Raw genomic sequence first — 17,480 nt, 5'->3', positions numbered from 1 at the left:
GTAGGGGAAAGGGGACATTTGGAGAAGTAGACAAGAGACAAAAACATAGGAATGCGGGAGATATGGAGATTAAAATTATATACAAAAGAAAAAATTGGAAAATGTAGGGACTGAAGAGATACTAACATCTAGATGAGGAGGATATATTTAAAGAAGATTTAGGAGAGGAAGGTAACTGTCAGCAGGATTCGGTAGGGATGGATACTGTGCCACATGGAGGAGAGAGAGAGTATAAGACGAAAGAATGCAGTTGTTTTATTTCATAGACTTCAGATGAGTTAAGTAACCACCCAAATTACTTTCAAGGTGTATATCTCTACAAGAAATTTAGCAATTAATATTTCTTGAAGTCATACATGTAACACATCATGCCTCCCTTATCCAAGAAGGATCTTTTGTGGGCGGATATTGTTAGATACTCCTTTCCAATACAGTTGCCTCCCTCTCTCTCTCTCTCTCTCTCTCTCTCTCTCTCTCTCTATATATATATATATATATATATACATAAATCCATTAAAAATTTCATATGTTACTCAATAAAAATCTCAGAAAAATCCCTGCATCACTAATGCCAGAATACATAAATGATCCATCTGATAACATGAAAATTTTGAAAACAAGTTAAGGCATATTCAACTACCTCAGTAAAACACAACATTCATTAGAAATTCAAGGGTGGTAAGCATGAGGACCAATTGGCAATAATATGATAAGGTCTTTATTGAGGTGTATCAAATGATTCTTCAATCCATTCATTGCACTTTTTAACAAAATAAAACAGGCCACCCTCCTATAGTTTACGGCACTTAGGAGAAAATCCTAAATCTAAGTGTCTAGCATTTTATCCCTTTTCAGTTTATCCAAGTCACTTCTCTTAAAAAAAGAAAAGGAAAACAAACTAATTTTCAGTCTTATTTCCATAGCTCCGCAGATATATCACTTGATACACAAAAAATGTGTCAGTTTCACATGGGGAAGAAACAAATCTCAAAGGAATTCATAATGCAATGTTTTGGTCAGAGTTCTATTACCTTCATCAAAGCACCCTAATGTTTGAATTGACCCCGCAAAACAATGTCAATTTAATAATTAAAAGAAAAAAAAAAAAGCAGGAATGGTTGCAGTTGAAAAACAATGACCGCATTCCATCTTCCACGGAAATAGTGGAAAAATAAAAATTTATCCTAGAGGCATGGAGCTACCTCGTTCTTGTTCATCCCCTGGACGAGACCCACTGACTGCCTTGGTGTTCTCACCGAAACCACTAAGTTATAAAACCTCAATGGGATGAGAAGTAACCATAATTACTCACTACTACTAAATTAATAATAACTCATTGTACTATTAATACTTTTGGATTTTAAAGGTTTTATAGATAGGGGTGTCCCCAAGGGCATCTGTAGATGGACCTTGATGCAGTTGCACGATGGACTTAGGAAAAAAAAATCTTTTGATTTGATTTTCTTTTGTTTTAGAAACAATTTCTTTTGTTTTAGAAACAATTTCTTTTTAAATTAGCTAGCTTATAATTTTAGAATAGTTTCCATTTTCTAGTAGTTTCCATTAATTGTTTGATTTTTCCTTTACATTAGTCATGTAATAGAGAAGAACTCAGTTTTGAGATTTTGAAATTACATTGAAGAATTGAATGAGTTTGAGAATTATGTTTTGGTTGGAAACGATGGCTGCCATGGGTGGTTTCCATCTCTCTTTTCTGATCTGTCTCTTTATTTCATCTTCTTCTTTTCCCCTCTGTTCTTCTTTTCCTTCTTTTCCTTCTTTTCCTTCTTCTCGCTAGTTTCCTCTCCCAGCCCCTGTTCTGGGCGATACTCCCAGCCCTAGTGTTGGGGCTCGATCTCTACAAAAACACACCAGACCACCAGTTCACAATTTTTGGGACTCATTCCTATAATAGAAACGACTCACCATACACAGATCCAAGACCAAGTTTGGTCTCTACCGGAAGCTCTGACCAGAAGTTCAAATCTGGTTCTGTACCTGTGATAGACTGAGTTGCAGAACAAATTAGTTCCTGCTGGTGGAGTCTATCACTGCTCTTTGTCACGTGCATCCGATAGGCTTGGGGTTTCGATCCTTGTCCTAAACTTGCAGATCCAGCAACTCTGTGGTGAGGGAGTTCTCTCCTTTGAAGGTTGGTTACCGTTTTGTGTTCTATCGTGAAGAAGAAGAAGAGGATTGGGTTTCTGAAATTACAAGTAAGGACATTTACTTAACTTTACAAATAAACCCCTTATACTGAAAAGTGTGTTCTATTAGTTTCTCCCTACTTTATCAATTACAGAACACCCCCCTCTTTTAATTTTCCTATTTCTGTCATCCTTGTCACTTGTTATAATATCAGTAATGCACATGGTTGTTTCTGAAATTACAAGAATACCCCTCAGCCATTACATTGAGCTTCTTAGTCATTCTTGTGGGCCCTAAGTGATCCAATCCCTGATTTTGGGAACCCGGATCCGCATCAAACCTCCTAGTCGGTCACATTGGAAGGGTGATGGTGGCAATTTCAACCATTGGACATCTAGTTGACATTCTTGACCGACCACATGTTAAATTTCAGGCTCTATATTCAATCACATACCCTCCCAGTCTTGGCTACTTCCCTCGTATTTTCAAGCCATCCATGTATTAGCATGCACCTTCGCAATACTCAATTTTTTGGTAGCAGTCAATTTTTCAAATCTTTATTTTTCCACAAGGCCAACTTTGTTTAAGCAAAAACTTTACATGAGCAGGGGGACCTATAAATCAACCAGTCCACAAGATTTTAGCCCCATCAAAACTGCCATGTCGCCCAACTAGGTGGACAATTCATAGATACCCTACACACAGACTCATCCATTAAGCCTGTTCCCATTTTACCATATCATGAAGTTTCACAGATCATCCATCAAGTGTATGGCAATTATTATCTGATAATTCAAATTTCTAATTAAACAGTACGATCATAAACAGGGATTTATTTCATGGTATCGGCACCGTTATCTCTCACCGCCAAACTGATACCGATACAGATCTGCATCGGATAATTTTGCACCCCAAGATTATGATACCTTTTTTCTACTATTTCGCTCCAAAAAAAAATTTGTACCTCCGATATATCAATTCTTAAATCCATGATCACAAAGGGGTTTTTTAACCAGCAATTAAGGGAAAAAAAAAATGAATTTATAAATACATGCTGCATACTCAGCAACAAAGTGCATCAACAACTATTCCTAAAATAGAAACTAATATGTTATGCTGCTAACTCTACATTGTAGTTTTTTAAAATGGATAAACAAAATACAGTTGCTGCTTGTTCACTCCCCAACACGTTTAGGCCAAGATACCATGGTCCTTGTATACGGAGTCAAACAATTGACTTCCCTGCTCTGATACCATGTTCAATACCATTCCACCTAAATGCTCAAAACTGTTAGGGAAAGGCAGCATCAACGTATACATCAACACAGCTTCCTGCACAACCCAATGAGAAAGACCTTTCTGTACAGCCCAATTCTCGGCCACATGGCAGGTCAAACCGCCCAAATTTTGTGGACAGTAATCCCCAAAGTCCCCTATTCACAAGTCAAGTTTCAGCCTAAAAACTTTGGCCAAATGGTAGAACACTTTGAAAATCCAGGACAACACATGGGAGGGTATATGATTGAATTTGGCTCTGAAACGTGACACTATAGGCCAATCCCAACCAAGCCTTATCCATCCAAGGCCTAGAATCCCCATCATCCTTCCAAGTGGCAAAAAAGTAGGTGTGCCATAGCCCATATGAAAAGGACTTCATATGTTGGCTGTGCAAAAAATCTTTCGCCATTCAAAAAAAAATTGAGATATATATATATATATATATAAAGTTCCAGGTAATTGAGGGCAATAATAAAACCTGAGTGAAAATATGTACCTGCTAGTGGATGGACTTAAGTCATCAAGATCAAGCAAGATATCCCAAAGTAAAATAACAATGGAATGCAGAGTTTCGCCATTTAGAGAAACTATGGCAGCTGCAGCAGGTAGCAGAGCTTCAGCGGCAACTGCCCTAACATCATCATCTGGATCCTCCAGCCCTGCTTTACATGCAGGAAGAACATACCCAAGCAAATCGTGAAGCATTTCCTGTTCAGGAGGGAGAAGGTGGGAGAACAATTTAGCATAAGGCACAGAGCCAGAATTCCATAACGACAAGGGGTGCACATAATGAAGATCAATTAAATTATACATGAACTCATCAATTGAATTATCAGTCGGAGTCAAGGAAGTCAGATCACAAGGGCCACAATTGTAATTACATCCCAATCATCAGAGTAAAATATTTATTAACACAATGCCATCTCCTTCCACACTTTTCTCAAACAAACACATGCATTCCAAGATGCAAAATAAGGTCAAACTGAGTGCACAAAGTCACAAACAGTTGTGAAATTAACCCCCCCCCCAAAAAAAAGGTGAAACATATGAGTAGAAGACAAATCTTACCCGTCGCACAGCAACCAGATACTTGATACCCAAAAGGCTGCCATGGCGTATTTCCCATTCTGGTCTACACTGAAAGAATCAGCAGAACTTTTAAAACATTAAGGCACTGCAATTAAATAACAGTAGTACCACAGGAAAATGGATGAACATATCCACAAAACAGTTACCTGCATTTGCAGCAAGATGTTCAGCGTCTCATGGACTAATGAAGAATGCATGTACTTGAGCACAGCACCGAGTGCTTGTGCACATGTTTCACGCACTGGTGCAACAACCTGGTCAGAAACATAATCACCAAAACTGAAACAAACAAAACAGAACCAGAGTCAATCGAAAGCAAAAAAATATATATATATATATATATTAAAAAATTGGAAGCACAAAAATAGTAAAAAAAAAAAAAAGAATAATATAGATAACTGATTAACATAAGTGGAACGACATTAAATTCTTACGAATTATCAAGCGCCCTCTTTCTATCTAGTCACTGGACTGATAAACAATGATCATCTAAGTATGAAAAGAAGGGGAAAGGCATACCGATCTAATGACAATACACACAAGAAACGAATGGCACAATCTTGAAGGAATCCCAGATTTTTAATCCATGAATGCCTCGTCAGTTTGACCAGTTTCATCAATTTGCAACTTTCAGGGAGATCTTTAAGTATGTTCAATGTTTTCATGGAACTATTATCCTCAACAGAACTATTCTCTGCCATACCACCACCTTCATTCTGCTGAATCTGCTGATATTGAAGCTCGTCAACAAAAGACTCTTGCTCCATCTTAACAAGACCAATGTCAAATCCACCATTTATATGCCCAGGGATGGATCTACATACACCATCTTCAACCTTTACACGAGCATCGAGGTCAATATCCTTGTTCACAGAAGGCATTATGCTGAACTCCTCACAAAATACATCTTCAGACTTTTGTCTTTTTAAGCTCGACTCAGACTCCTCCAATCCCACTTGTATATTCAAATCAATTTCCCGTCCTCTCTTTGTTTTGCTCAAATCAATTTTATCTTCAAAATCAACTGACCACACATTTTTTGAGCACAAGTCGGGCACAGATACCCCAGCAGACGAACCTTGATGTGTTAAAATTTCTCTTAGACCCATGATACTTCCATGGCGCACCTCCCAACCTGAGTATTAGAAAAATAAGTAAATTTTATCAGTAAAAAATACCCTTATTTGATAACAAAACAGAGGAACTACAAAACCAAGATAAATGTAGAAGACACTTACTGGGATCAAACATATCAAGAATAAGTTGTTCAACAAAATTATGGAAAGGCCAGCGCCCATCTCCATCACTCTCAAACCCATCTTCCTCTAGAGGAGCATCCATAAATGCCTGTAGAGGGTGATTCTTTAGACAAAGTTACATTTGATTCAAATGCCATTCAATCAGCCATGTACATAAGATAACAACCTGCCCCCACCACCAAATTAAGGAATAAAAACTGCACAGATATGCAGAGAGACAAACTCCATATGAACAAAAAGAAGGCGAGGAATACATCTATTACCACATATAAGTGCAATACATACCAACTGGCATTACATTACCTCAGTTCAAAATTTCAGTGTTCGAAATCGAAATGGTCAAAATTTTGTGAAATATTTTGATTTCCCTAGACCTCTAAAGGAATCACATGGGGAATTCAAAAGATGCAATATTTCATTTAAATAAGCGAAACAAAGCTATCGACATTCCTTCATATATATATAAAATAATAATAATAACTGAGTCTAAATAGTTGAAATTGGGGAAATGATTTGAAATGGTTGAAATTGAAAATTCATAGAACTCTTCGAATTTATTCAAGAACTTACAATTTTTTGGAGATTGAAACCTCTCCCAAACTAATTCTAAGTTCCCACAACAAAATAGGAAAGAGATTCAAGGATCTTTGCACACATTTGGATTGAAACTTCAAGAAAGAAGCAAGTCCCTAAAACTTGTCACCTTGGTTCAATGTTTTTGCTAGATTGGAGCAATATTTGAATGCTTTTACATGAGCCACATCATACTATAGAAGTATGCCGGAATTTTGCAAGATGGAAACATTTTCACTTCAGTCTTAACCCCAACTTTCTTAAAAACCATTCTCCCAAAACAAAACAAAAAAAAAAAAAATTTAGCCCGAATTGTCTTCTTAACACCCATTTAATTAAAAGTTGACCACATTAGGCTTTGTTTGTTCATGAAAATGCATGGATATTGGTATGAACAACTTATTTGACATCAATATTTCAATTATGTACACAGAAACTAATATAGGTTAAAGGACACAACTCAGTGGCATATGGAACCACACTCCAAAAATCCAGCCTCTTTACCAAATCAAAGCCAAGGCCAGAAATCAAACTATCTATCTCAAGTATTGCTGGATCAACCCCAAGTAAGCAAAAGAAACAGGCCAGTTACATGCTACCTGGCATGAGAAGCATGGAAAGAATCCAGAAGTTCAATTTGATGCACAGGGTCCACCCCACGTCTGTTCAACTTCCTTCTTACCATTATCAGTGTCTACACAATAATATTCTATAGTAATATGCCCCTTGATTGAGATGGAAGGATTGGTAAGGTCACGAGTGTCTTTCTGGAGTTATTCCCAGGGTCATGGCCTGGTAGAGTGGATTCCTACTGGATAATTTGGATCTAGTTTCTAGTTTTTTTTTTCCCTTGTCATTCTCCTTTATTACTACTGTTTCTGTTCTTTTCCTCTTTAATCACATCTGCAAAGGGTCTTCTTTTGGTCATTATTCATTCTGTTTCCCTTGGGCCATAATTTAGGATCTTTTGACGTCCTCAATAAAAGACTATAATAGAATTGTTCCCACAAATGTCTCAAGCAAGGCATCACTGCAGACCCCAAATGTTGTTGGAGTAACAATGAGACTTAAATTCACTATACATCCCCAGTACAGCTACCTGCCCTATCGCATTTTAGAAATTCCCATAGTCTCACAGTTGTTAGTTTTGTCGAAGGGCCAGAACCAGTAACAATCGGATCACCTCAACTTGGCACCTTAGAACTTGGCCCAAGCTCAGATCCAATTAAAACAAATCCCTTCCTTATTCATTATTCCCACCAGTTCTCAGCCCCAATAAAATTGAAGTTCAATTCAAATTTGAATTTTGATCTGGAGCAGAGAGAAGGGCACCACACGTTGCTGGTATCAGGTGAAGGATAAATCCTCCAAAAGATTGATTTAAACCTGGATTATGACCCTCATCATTCCCTACGTAACAATTGGCATCTCAGCAGTGGGAATCATCATGATTCTCATCCTACAATACGTATATTTCCGCTCCAGGCTTAGTATCATCAGGATCGAGGGGCTTCCCTTCTACATATCATTTCCTTCCATGCCATGAAGGACCACCTAGCATCAATACCTTCTAAAACCACCTGTCCTCCCATCTAGAATTAAAAAACTATACTTCTTCAATGTTTAAAATTGAAACTACGAGAGAGTTTCTAAGAACAAATAGCTGGAGTGAAAAGTTTGCAGTACCTTACTAGAACTCAGTGGATCTGCAGATGAGCCCTTTGGTGTCCCTGAATTTTGAGAATATGACACCTCAAAATCCCCATCCTCTGTCCATCCTTTTATTTGATCCTTTGCATTTATTTTTGCTTTTCGTTTCAAGAGATTTAATTCCCTTGCACTTGGCATTTTAGAAATGACACTTGGAACCATATTTGCAACTAGTTGCTGAATACGATTTCCAGATTGTGATGTATAGTATCTCCGGTCCATCCCATTTACATGGAAGTTGTACTTTTCCACAAAAAGATCTTCATCTTTGATCATATCATTGACATCCATGAACTGCTCACACATGTCCAAACCTGCAGATATGAAAAATCATTGTTTAAGAAGCAGTTACATCTGCTAATAGAAGCAGAAAACAGCAGTTGCCACAGTAAATTAAAAAATTAAGCTAGAAAAGAATGCATGATATCATAAATTTATGACAGTTATAGCCAACCAAACTGGTCCTGCTAACCAGCTGGCAGAACCTTCAGATACGGTAGACCACATCAACCACTACACCATCAGATAAAATCAAATTTTTTTTCACTCATCCTCACCCTCATGTAAGCTAATGTCACCAGGGTAGCAGGGTCAGCTGACTGATCTAATAATATATACCAGCATGACACCGCTAACCAACTTCCACTAAACAGAGAAACAAGAAGAAAAATGTAATAGAAACGTATATGAATTTGAAATATTTAATTTAAATTTAAATAAATATAATTTTGCCAATAATTTTTTTCTATGATTTTATCAATTATTGTTTCCTACACTTTCTTTATGAGGATATTTAGTTCAATTAATCCATTCATTTTACTGAAATATTTATTACATTTTTGGTTTGTTCTTTTCAATGTTGTCACAGTATCTAGGCGACCCAAAGCGTTGGAGAGGGCCTGGACGCAAGGCATCACCAACAAGGCTCCTCCACCAAGTTGATCAAGGCAACACCTAAGGCGAACATCTTTTTCGATGGATATTCCACAGATTTTTTTCCCTTTTAACATCCAATTTTGCAAAAGATCGCGAAAGTAATATTAGCGCCAGGATTTGTTAGGGGAGAAATTGTAGGCACACTTTTTTTTCTTAAACACATGTACGTTATGTTTTATATTTAAATCTCTGTAATAACAAGAATAAACATATCTAAATTTCCTCTTGTTACTGCACTATGTAGATGCCCACTACAAGATTTGGTATTAATAATCATCATACCAATAGTTAAGGAATGGGTCCATAATCAGGAACAGGGTCAGGTATAAGTCCTGCTTTCGCAAGTTCCCAGGATGGATCAACTGTAGATGATCCATACCTTCCGCAATTTTTATGCAAAAAGGCACCACCCACTAACTCAAATTTGCAGGAAATAATACATTTTTTTTTCAATTCTCAATTTATATGTTTACTTTATATTTTAATATCATAACAGTTCTTATTCATTTTCATTTTCCAAATAATATAACTCGTATTTATTTCTAGTTCTAAGTTTTATTTTTTATAAGTTCTCTCTGCGTTAGATGGGGGTTCCACTAGTATGAACTATTTAGTAAAATTGAAGCTAAATATTTGTAAAGAGAACAACATAAATAACATGGCATCAGACTTAGGGAGCATCAAAGCATGGCATGGGCTCACCCAAACGACGCCGGAGATTCTGTTTTTGACGGGCTATACGCTCCCCAGGATTCTTGTTACTGTCACCCACAATATCATATTCCTAAACCGAGAGAGATGTAAGTATTTGAAACGCATTGCAATGCACGAACAATCAAAAAGAAAGAGATCAATGCTATCTACTTTGCATAACACTGAATAGCATACAAGCAATCGCAAGATACCATGCAAATAACAAAACTGTGAACTATATCAGCATAAGTTCAAAAGTGTTGATATGCATAATTAAAAGCCTGCTTAAAATGTGAAAACATGTACAGTTACTACAACTCAAATTACAAAGCTATGTGTCACAGTCCAGCCCAACCACCCCAAAAGATGAACCTATTAGAGAGAGGAGACCTTCCTGCTTATAAGCCCAAGACCCTCACAAAGCTGGTCAAACTGGGATTGGGGAGGGAGGAGTTTTGAGTCTCTGACAATCTCCCCCACTCAATCCCTGGCACCCTCGCCAAGGGGGACCCATACCCCTGCATGAGACCCACACTGCAATGCTGTGACATAGTTGTCAAGGCGTTGCTAGGGGCCCACGCTTGCCTTGTCAGTTTTCCCTTTCCTCCAGGCCACACCAACGCCTTGGGTTGCCTAGATGCCGTGACAACTATGATCCCTAAGGCCCTTGCAAGGAGCACCCACAACCCTACTTAGACCGACACTATAGTACCACCAATTCACATGATCACATCCCAATGTCACTAGTTCTGGCTCTAACAGCCCAACCACCCGAAAAGATGCACCTAGTAGGGCGAGAAACCTTCCGCTTATAAGCCCAAGACCTCCCAAAAGTTGGCCAATGTGAGATTGGGGAGGGAGGAATTGTGACATACGGCATCCTTAAACAAAAAATGCAAGAACATAAAACTAATGACTCGCTGATGGAGTATGTGTTCTGCAAAATATTGTGACAAACTGGAGTTACCAAATCAACATTTAAGATAAAGAATACAACCACAGAAAGGGTTTGAAAATATCATTTGGGGCATGGTCTGGCAAAGAGTCAAGACTGTAATGTGATTTGGTACCGACACAATAAAACCCAAGGTCTGCCATTAATAGCAACACTAGACTCATGAAGGGCGCTTGAATATTTCCTCTTTCTTAAATCAGTTGAACCATTTTTTAAGTATGCATTTTAGTTTTTTCTTGCAAAAAGGGAGTCTCTAGCAGCCAGTGGGGAAAGTTAAAAGTACAAAACTTAGTCAAAGAGGAAACAGCATACAAGTATTGAGCAACTCTTCAAAAAACAAGGACCTTATCCATTGAACAGGTCAGATCCACTAAAAGATTACTAGCACCCAAACATAGATTGGGAGATCTATCTTTCAAACATCCACTGATTCCTTCCTTTGCATAAAACCAAACGGATGGCCTAATTGTTCACCAACACGTCAATCAATCTAGACCTCCATCTGAATTAGGGGTTCACTAGAGAAGTCAAATGTGTAATATATCTAATAATACGTGCATATCGCCATGGCCCCTTCTCCATATCCCTCATCCATGCTATGACACAACAAATGTCTCATTCCACGATGCAAAACCCAAAGTTTGAACCCAGAGGCTCAATAAGAAACAAGGTGATATGATACATTAGCATAGTTGTCAAAGCATCACCTAGCAGACAAGGCATTTCTGCTTCCCCTAGGCGTGTTCATGCTATTGTTTTGGTACAAAGACACCTGCCTTGTCCAGGATTGTGACCTAGGTAGAAGCCTGTGTATTCTACAATTTCTTTTTATTTTATTTTATTTTATGTAATAAAATTTTATGCAATTCTAGCTGTTTGAACACAAGTACTTCTTTGTCAGCAATGCTTTCTTCTCTCCTGAACATTGAATTTATCCTTACTTTTTTGGGTGAATAATTCTTCACTTTAGACGCAAAGATTGGAGTCAAATTAAGTTACAGGATTTATCCGTCCATCAAAGAGATTTAAATTCGATTTTGATGTTTTACTAAAGGACACTCCTACGCCCGGCTATGATGTACGGGGGCAGAATGTTGGGCAATTAAGAAGTAGCATATTGATATGCTATCTGTAGCGGAGATGAAAATGTTAACATGGATGTGCAGAAAAACTAGGAAGGATTAGGTAAGGGATGAACATATTCGAGCGGATTTGGGAGTTGCACCAATTCATGATAAGCTTTAGGAAAGTCGTTTGAAATGGTACAGCCATGTTCAACGAAGGCCATTGGATGCACCAATAAGGAGTGATACAATCCATATAGAAGGGTCTAAAAGAGCTAAGGGTAGGCCAAAAATGACCATAGGAGAAATAGTGAGAAAAGACATGCACAACTTAGGCATTGTCCCGGATATGGCCTTGAATAGGGCAGATTGGAGGCTTAAGATCCAGGTAATGGACCCCATCCCTCTACTTCATTATTGGTTTTGATCATATGTTTCCTTTCTCTTTTACTTTTCTTTTTCTTTGTTGGGGCTTGGATCCATGTAACCGACACCATTAAGTTGGGACAAGGCTTTGTTGTTGTTGTTTTTCTTTGACCAATCCTTTGGGTTATGAGTCTTCCATCCATTCCCTTTCTTCTCTTGTCGGTGTCGGCTTTCCTCTATTACTGTCTTGCTTGAGTAATCCACTCTATGCGAATGTCAGTCTAGTCGGTAAGGCATGGTTCGTTCCAAGCTACAGGCAATATTGGCTTAGGCATAACTTTCGCTTGACATCTATGCCAGAGCAAGTCTTCCTTGATTAGTCGCAGAAAAGCACATAGAGCAGTGAAAGGGCTAAGTTGCCCAAGTTGGTTATGATACACTATAATGCATGGAATCATGCATGTGTTCAGAAAAAAAAAAACAAAAAAACAAAACAAAAGAAAGGAAAAAAGGGCAGAAGAGCTGAACTTCTGAAAGTGAAAAGCATTGAGTATGAGGATTGAGGAAATCCTATGGCAACTTCCATCTTTGTTTTGAAACAAATGGAGCCTGCGCTGTATTTTCCATCATTCCATCTTATCAGACCCTAAAACAGTAAAACAATAAAACCTACATAATACACACTATGCACACCTAGGCGACCTAGATGCCTGGTCTTTGGGTTGCCTTATCACCATGACAACTACGTACATAAGAAAAAAATATAATGACTCAACCCGTAACAATCAATACAACCAGAGACGGGCTGATATGGCTAGACACTGTGACACACACAATATGAGCAGCAGCAGACACTGGCACCACCATTGCCTTGCAGCAGTTGCAATTTTTTTTTGTAATTTCCCCCTCCCCTCTCTCCATCTTCTCCTTCTCCTCCCCCCTCGTCTTCTCCCCTTCCTTGTTGACTATGGCTCCGCTTCAGCTCTTCCTCCTCTCCCGACCTCCCTCTCCCGCTTCCTCTCCCCTCTCTGCTTCCCCAACCCTACCCACCGAATCTTCTCTTTTGTTTTGTTTCTCTCTTCACTTCATTCAATTGACCTCTCAACGACGAGAGCGGGAAAGGGGATCATGTAGAAACGCAACCCTAAAACGATGCAGAAAATAATGGAAAAACAAAACAAACAATGCACACAGATTTTACGAGGTTCGGCAAGGTTGCCTACGTCCCCGGTGAGATGAGATCCTGCTTCACTATCAATGAAGAATAGGGTTACAGCGTTCTTCCTCACATCTCTCCGTATTGCTTGCATTACAGAGAAAGAAACCCTCGCTACAAATATATAGCGAAAAAATCCTAATCCGAAAAGTACACAATTGCCCTCAAATAAAAAATTCAAGCGGGGGGCTGCACCCCCCTACACCCCCTGCTATGCAGGGGGCCTCCTGCCCCCCTTGCAATCCCCACGGCCCGCTAACCAGCTAGCGGGACCGCCGTCCTGCCTGTCTAGGTGCTGCACCAGTACTCCATGGATTAAACTGCGACGGAATACAAGACATCATACACCAACAGATCAGAACTCCATCTTCTTTACCAAGTAAAACCCAATTCCCTCACAACCAATCTTTTTGCTTCTGCAAAATTTTTAATATAGCTTTCGGGTTTCTTTGTGTTTGATTCCTGCTTCTTTCTTTGTTTTTTCCCCCCATCGTTTTTCTCTTTGAATTAAAAGGTGGTGGAATTGTTGTTCTTGAAAGATGTTTCTGTCGAAGGATCACCATGCAATGAATTGTGAAGCCCGTCATCGTTCTAGCACCCAAATTCTATTAGCATTCAATATCTCCCTTCTATTATTAATCTTTTGATATTTATTCTTCGTTTCCATAACATGTGTGGTCTCCAAAGACAAAGTGAGTATAACCGGTGAAGTAATAGTTCTAAGTTTACAGGAATCAGTAATGGTGGAGAGACAAAGGAAAATATGGGATTTCAGAGGTAGCATGCTGTGGGGCCTCGTGCAGCTTCAAGGCATCGGATACGGTAGTGTAGGAGAGTGAGAGAGACGACAACGACACTGACAACGGAGGAGGAGGAAAGGGAAGACCGAGAACGAGGGAAGGAGATGGTAATGGTGTAGGAAGCGGAGGCAGAGCAAATAGGGGTGGAGGGAATACCGGATATGGGTTGCATGGATCAGAATTTGCGGGCATCTTGGCTCTCTAAGTTCACACTGTTAAGACAACAGCAATTTGCAAATACTGGCAATGAACCAAATAAAGAATTGTGGATGTTGGGTATACCTGCTCTTTAACACTGATAGAGAGACAGAGAAAGAATCAGTAATAGAGGAGATTCGGAGACAACACAACACAGATTTAGAGAGAGGGATCACATTGTGAGATTACATCATTAGGTCTTCTATCATTGTGCCAAGTCATTATGGGCAAAAAAGTAAGGTTACAAATTCTGTTTGTAACCTTCTTGATAACAAACATATGAACCCATAACTAAAACCCCTTTAAGTGGTAGAATTAATTATAGAGTAATTATCACTCCCCTCCCCTGAACTTTGGGGAAATATCAAGTTCCCCCACGACTTTTTAATTAATTCACTCCCCTCCCCCGAAATCAAAAGATTCTGCCACTCGTTAGTAGCTGTTAGATTTTGCTGTCAAGTGACTAGTAGAATTTTTAAAATTCCCAAAATGCCCTCTAGTGAATCGATTAAAAGGACTTCTCTTCTTCAACAACTCCTTTGTTCCCTAACGCCGCTCATTCTCTTCTTCAAAGACTCCTTTGTTCCCTAATGCCGCTCACCGTCGCCTCTCACCGTCGCCGCTCACAGTTGCGACTCTTCTATTTTACTATCGATGCTCACCGAGAAGCCAGCAACCGAAGCCCATAACTCATCGGAATTTTTAATTTCTGCTTTCTACCAACTTGGTTTTCATGATTGATGATGATTCACTATGTTTCTTGCTGTTGCAGGATCAGTCAAAACCATTTTTTGGTTGGATCCTTCACTTTTTCCCATAACTCATTAATTCTAAAATTAAGAACAGTGAATCAGTGACTGATGTGTGTTGGATACGGTTGTTCAAGTTCTGTAATTAGGGTGAAAAGCAGGGTTCATTACCTTTTTGGAATTCTCCTCAACAAAGAAAGACGCTCTCTAAAACACCAAAAAGGGGAAGAAGAATTAAGTTCAGAAGAATCCAGATATTCGCCCTTCCACTGCTGTCCCTCATGTTCTTCTGTCTCACACTCTCACTCCCCCCACTTAAATACTAGCATCACTGTGGAGTGTGGGCGATAATCTGTTAGAGGAGGAGGATCTCGAGTCTCAAAAGACTCCGATTGACCACTTCAATTGCCATGAGAAAGGAAGAACTACCGGCGTCCGTCGCCGGCAAATTCTCCGTATGCTTCGAGACAAAACCCTTGGTAGCTACATTGGTGGCTGTAACGATGGTCATGGTGATTTGGAATTTCCAGCTCTACTACGACAACTTCCTCCCCACTGCCAGCCGTTTCTCCTCCTCCGCCGTTCCCACCACCACCACCGTATTTCCACCCAATTTCTCCATTAACTCACCGGATGGAAAGAAGAAGCTGTTGTCCGCCGCCCTCAGCACAAAACCCTCCCCACCAAAGGCTGACCCAAACAAGCGTCTCTTTTACTCTTATGGAAACGAGGAAGGAGGCAGCGACAATGAGCAGCGACGGGGAAGGAGGCAGCAATGGTGAAGAAGACTCGTTCAAGAAGACTTCGCTTGGAGCGGTTTTCTTTTCTTATTGGAGGGCAGTTTGGGTATTTACTAGTCACTTAACAGCAAAATCTAACAAGTACTGACGAGTGGTAGAATCTTTTGATTTCGGGGGAGGGGGTGAATTAATTAAAAAGTCGTGGGGGAACTTGAAATTTCACCAAAGTTCAGGGGAGGGGAGTGATAATTCCTCTTAATTATATTTAAGTCCCTCCACTAAATAATACCATACACGAATATATGAGCATAGAAAGAATAACCATCAAAAACCCTAAATTGTTGGAACAACTTATTCAAAGAATCTCAACCATAGATAGGAACACAAACTTTAACAAAAGTTTTGTGCACAACCAAACACAATGCCATTGGATGGAGACAAGCCCCAATCAAAATACTCAAAACTCCCTGTATCTTACAAATTGTCGATGGTAGAGAATCTTTCGTGCAATTATCCCATCCCCTAAAACTTAAGTAAACCATTTTTCAAATTCAATATTAAAAATGATGATTTTAAATGTATTTGGAAACAATTTATAAGACTACCACCAAGTTTGAATTTAGATCCAATAACAGTCTGATAATTCTGTACACCATATTCGGGAAGTGGATTCTTTGTTGAGAATCTCTTCCATTCAAAGATAAACATTATGAATCTAGCACACCAATACATAGTTGGTGTAGGCATCAAACTTTGGTACATCAAATGCACAAGATGCAACTGCAACGGTAAGGACCTCTCACGCATGGGATCAACAACTATCACAAAGAATCTTATTACTTAAACAACAAACTAGGGGTGTCAAAAACGGTCGGTTCCGCTTGGTTTCGGTCTAGGAATGAGGGCAACCAAAACCAATCCACTAAGGAACTTCGGTTTTTGGTTGGTTTCAATTTCGGTCTGGTTTGGTTTCGTTTATTTCGGTTTTTCAATATCTAGTTAATATCGGTTTAGATCGGTCTATTATTGGGCCTGAACCATATTGAAATCTTGCATTCATAACCTATAGTGACGAAAGATTTGGCGTAAACACTCTGAATTTATGATAAAATCATCGTTTATCATTGTAAGGGAAAGATAACTAATATTGAAACCAACGGATAACTAATTACTAAGAAGATAACTAAAATTGAAATCACAAATGAACCTTATCATCCAATCATTCATTTAAAACTAATTTTGTATAGTGACCATAGAGATCAATAGAAGCATTGTTACAATTTCCAATCAATTTCCCTATACCTAACCTTATATTCATTGATTTGTAACAATTCCCTAACAACAAAAAATATTCTCCCTAATATTGTAAAAAATGGATTATCAATTCACCTATTTATAATCTCATAATCACTTATTTTTGTATCGATTTCATTCGGTTTGGTAATTGGTCCACTTTTCAGCTGGTCGCAATATACCTCAGTCCAAAACCAATCCAATAAGGATCGGTTTGGTTCAGTCCAAGTTTTTCCGGTTTTAATCGGTTCGGACTAGGTTTTGACACCCCTACAACTAACAGGAGACTATGCAACATTCTCAAATGATCCTGTTCAAGACACATGAAATATAAACACTCACATTTATATTTTGGAATCACATTCCGCGAATACACAATGTGACAAGCCTATGAACAGAATGCCCCAATTATC

The 17,480-nt window shown here is 38.9% G+C and overlaps 1 protein-coding gene across 2 annotated transcripts in view; it reads right to left on the bottom strand.

Moving 5' to 3' along the window:
- LOC122072927 (TATA-binding protein-associated factor BTAF1) overlaps nt 1–17,480 on the bottom strand; it is a 43,832-nt gene that overhangs the window by 18,805 nt on the left and 7,547 nt on the right. For both annotated transcript variants that reach the window (XM_042637367.1, XM_042637366.1), the window contains exons 7-13: nt 9,696–9,777; nt 8,034–8,371; nt 5,754–5,862; nt 5,035–5,650; nt 4,662–4,794; nt 4,495–4,563; nt 3,923–4,134 (exon numbers count right to left, since the gene is read on the bottom strand). In XM_042637367.1, the coding sequence (XP_042493301.1) occupies nt 3,923–4,134; nt 4,495–4,563; nt 4,662–4,794; nt 5,035–5,650; nt 5,754–5,862; nt 8,034–8,371; nt 9,696–9,777 (1,559 nt within the window). The remainder of the gene's footprint in view (nt 1–3,922; nt 4,135–4,494; nt 4,564–4,661; nt 4,795–5,034; nt 5,651–5,753; nt 5,863–8,033; nt 8,372–9,695; nt 9,778–17,480) is intronic.

Source organism: Macadamia integrifolia, chromosome 3 (genome assembly GCF_013358625.1).
Source record: "Macadamia integrifolia cultivar HAES 741 chromosome 3, SCU_Mint_v3, whole genome shotgun sequence".
Classification (NCBI taxonomy): Eukaryota; Viridiplantae; Streptophyta; class Magnoliopsida; order Proteales; family Proteaceae; genus Macadamia; species Macadamia integrifolia.
The sequence above is the reverse complement of the archived record's forward strand: the minus strand, read 5'-3'. Positions and strand labels throughout refer to the sequence as shown.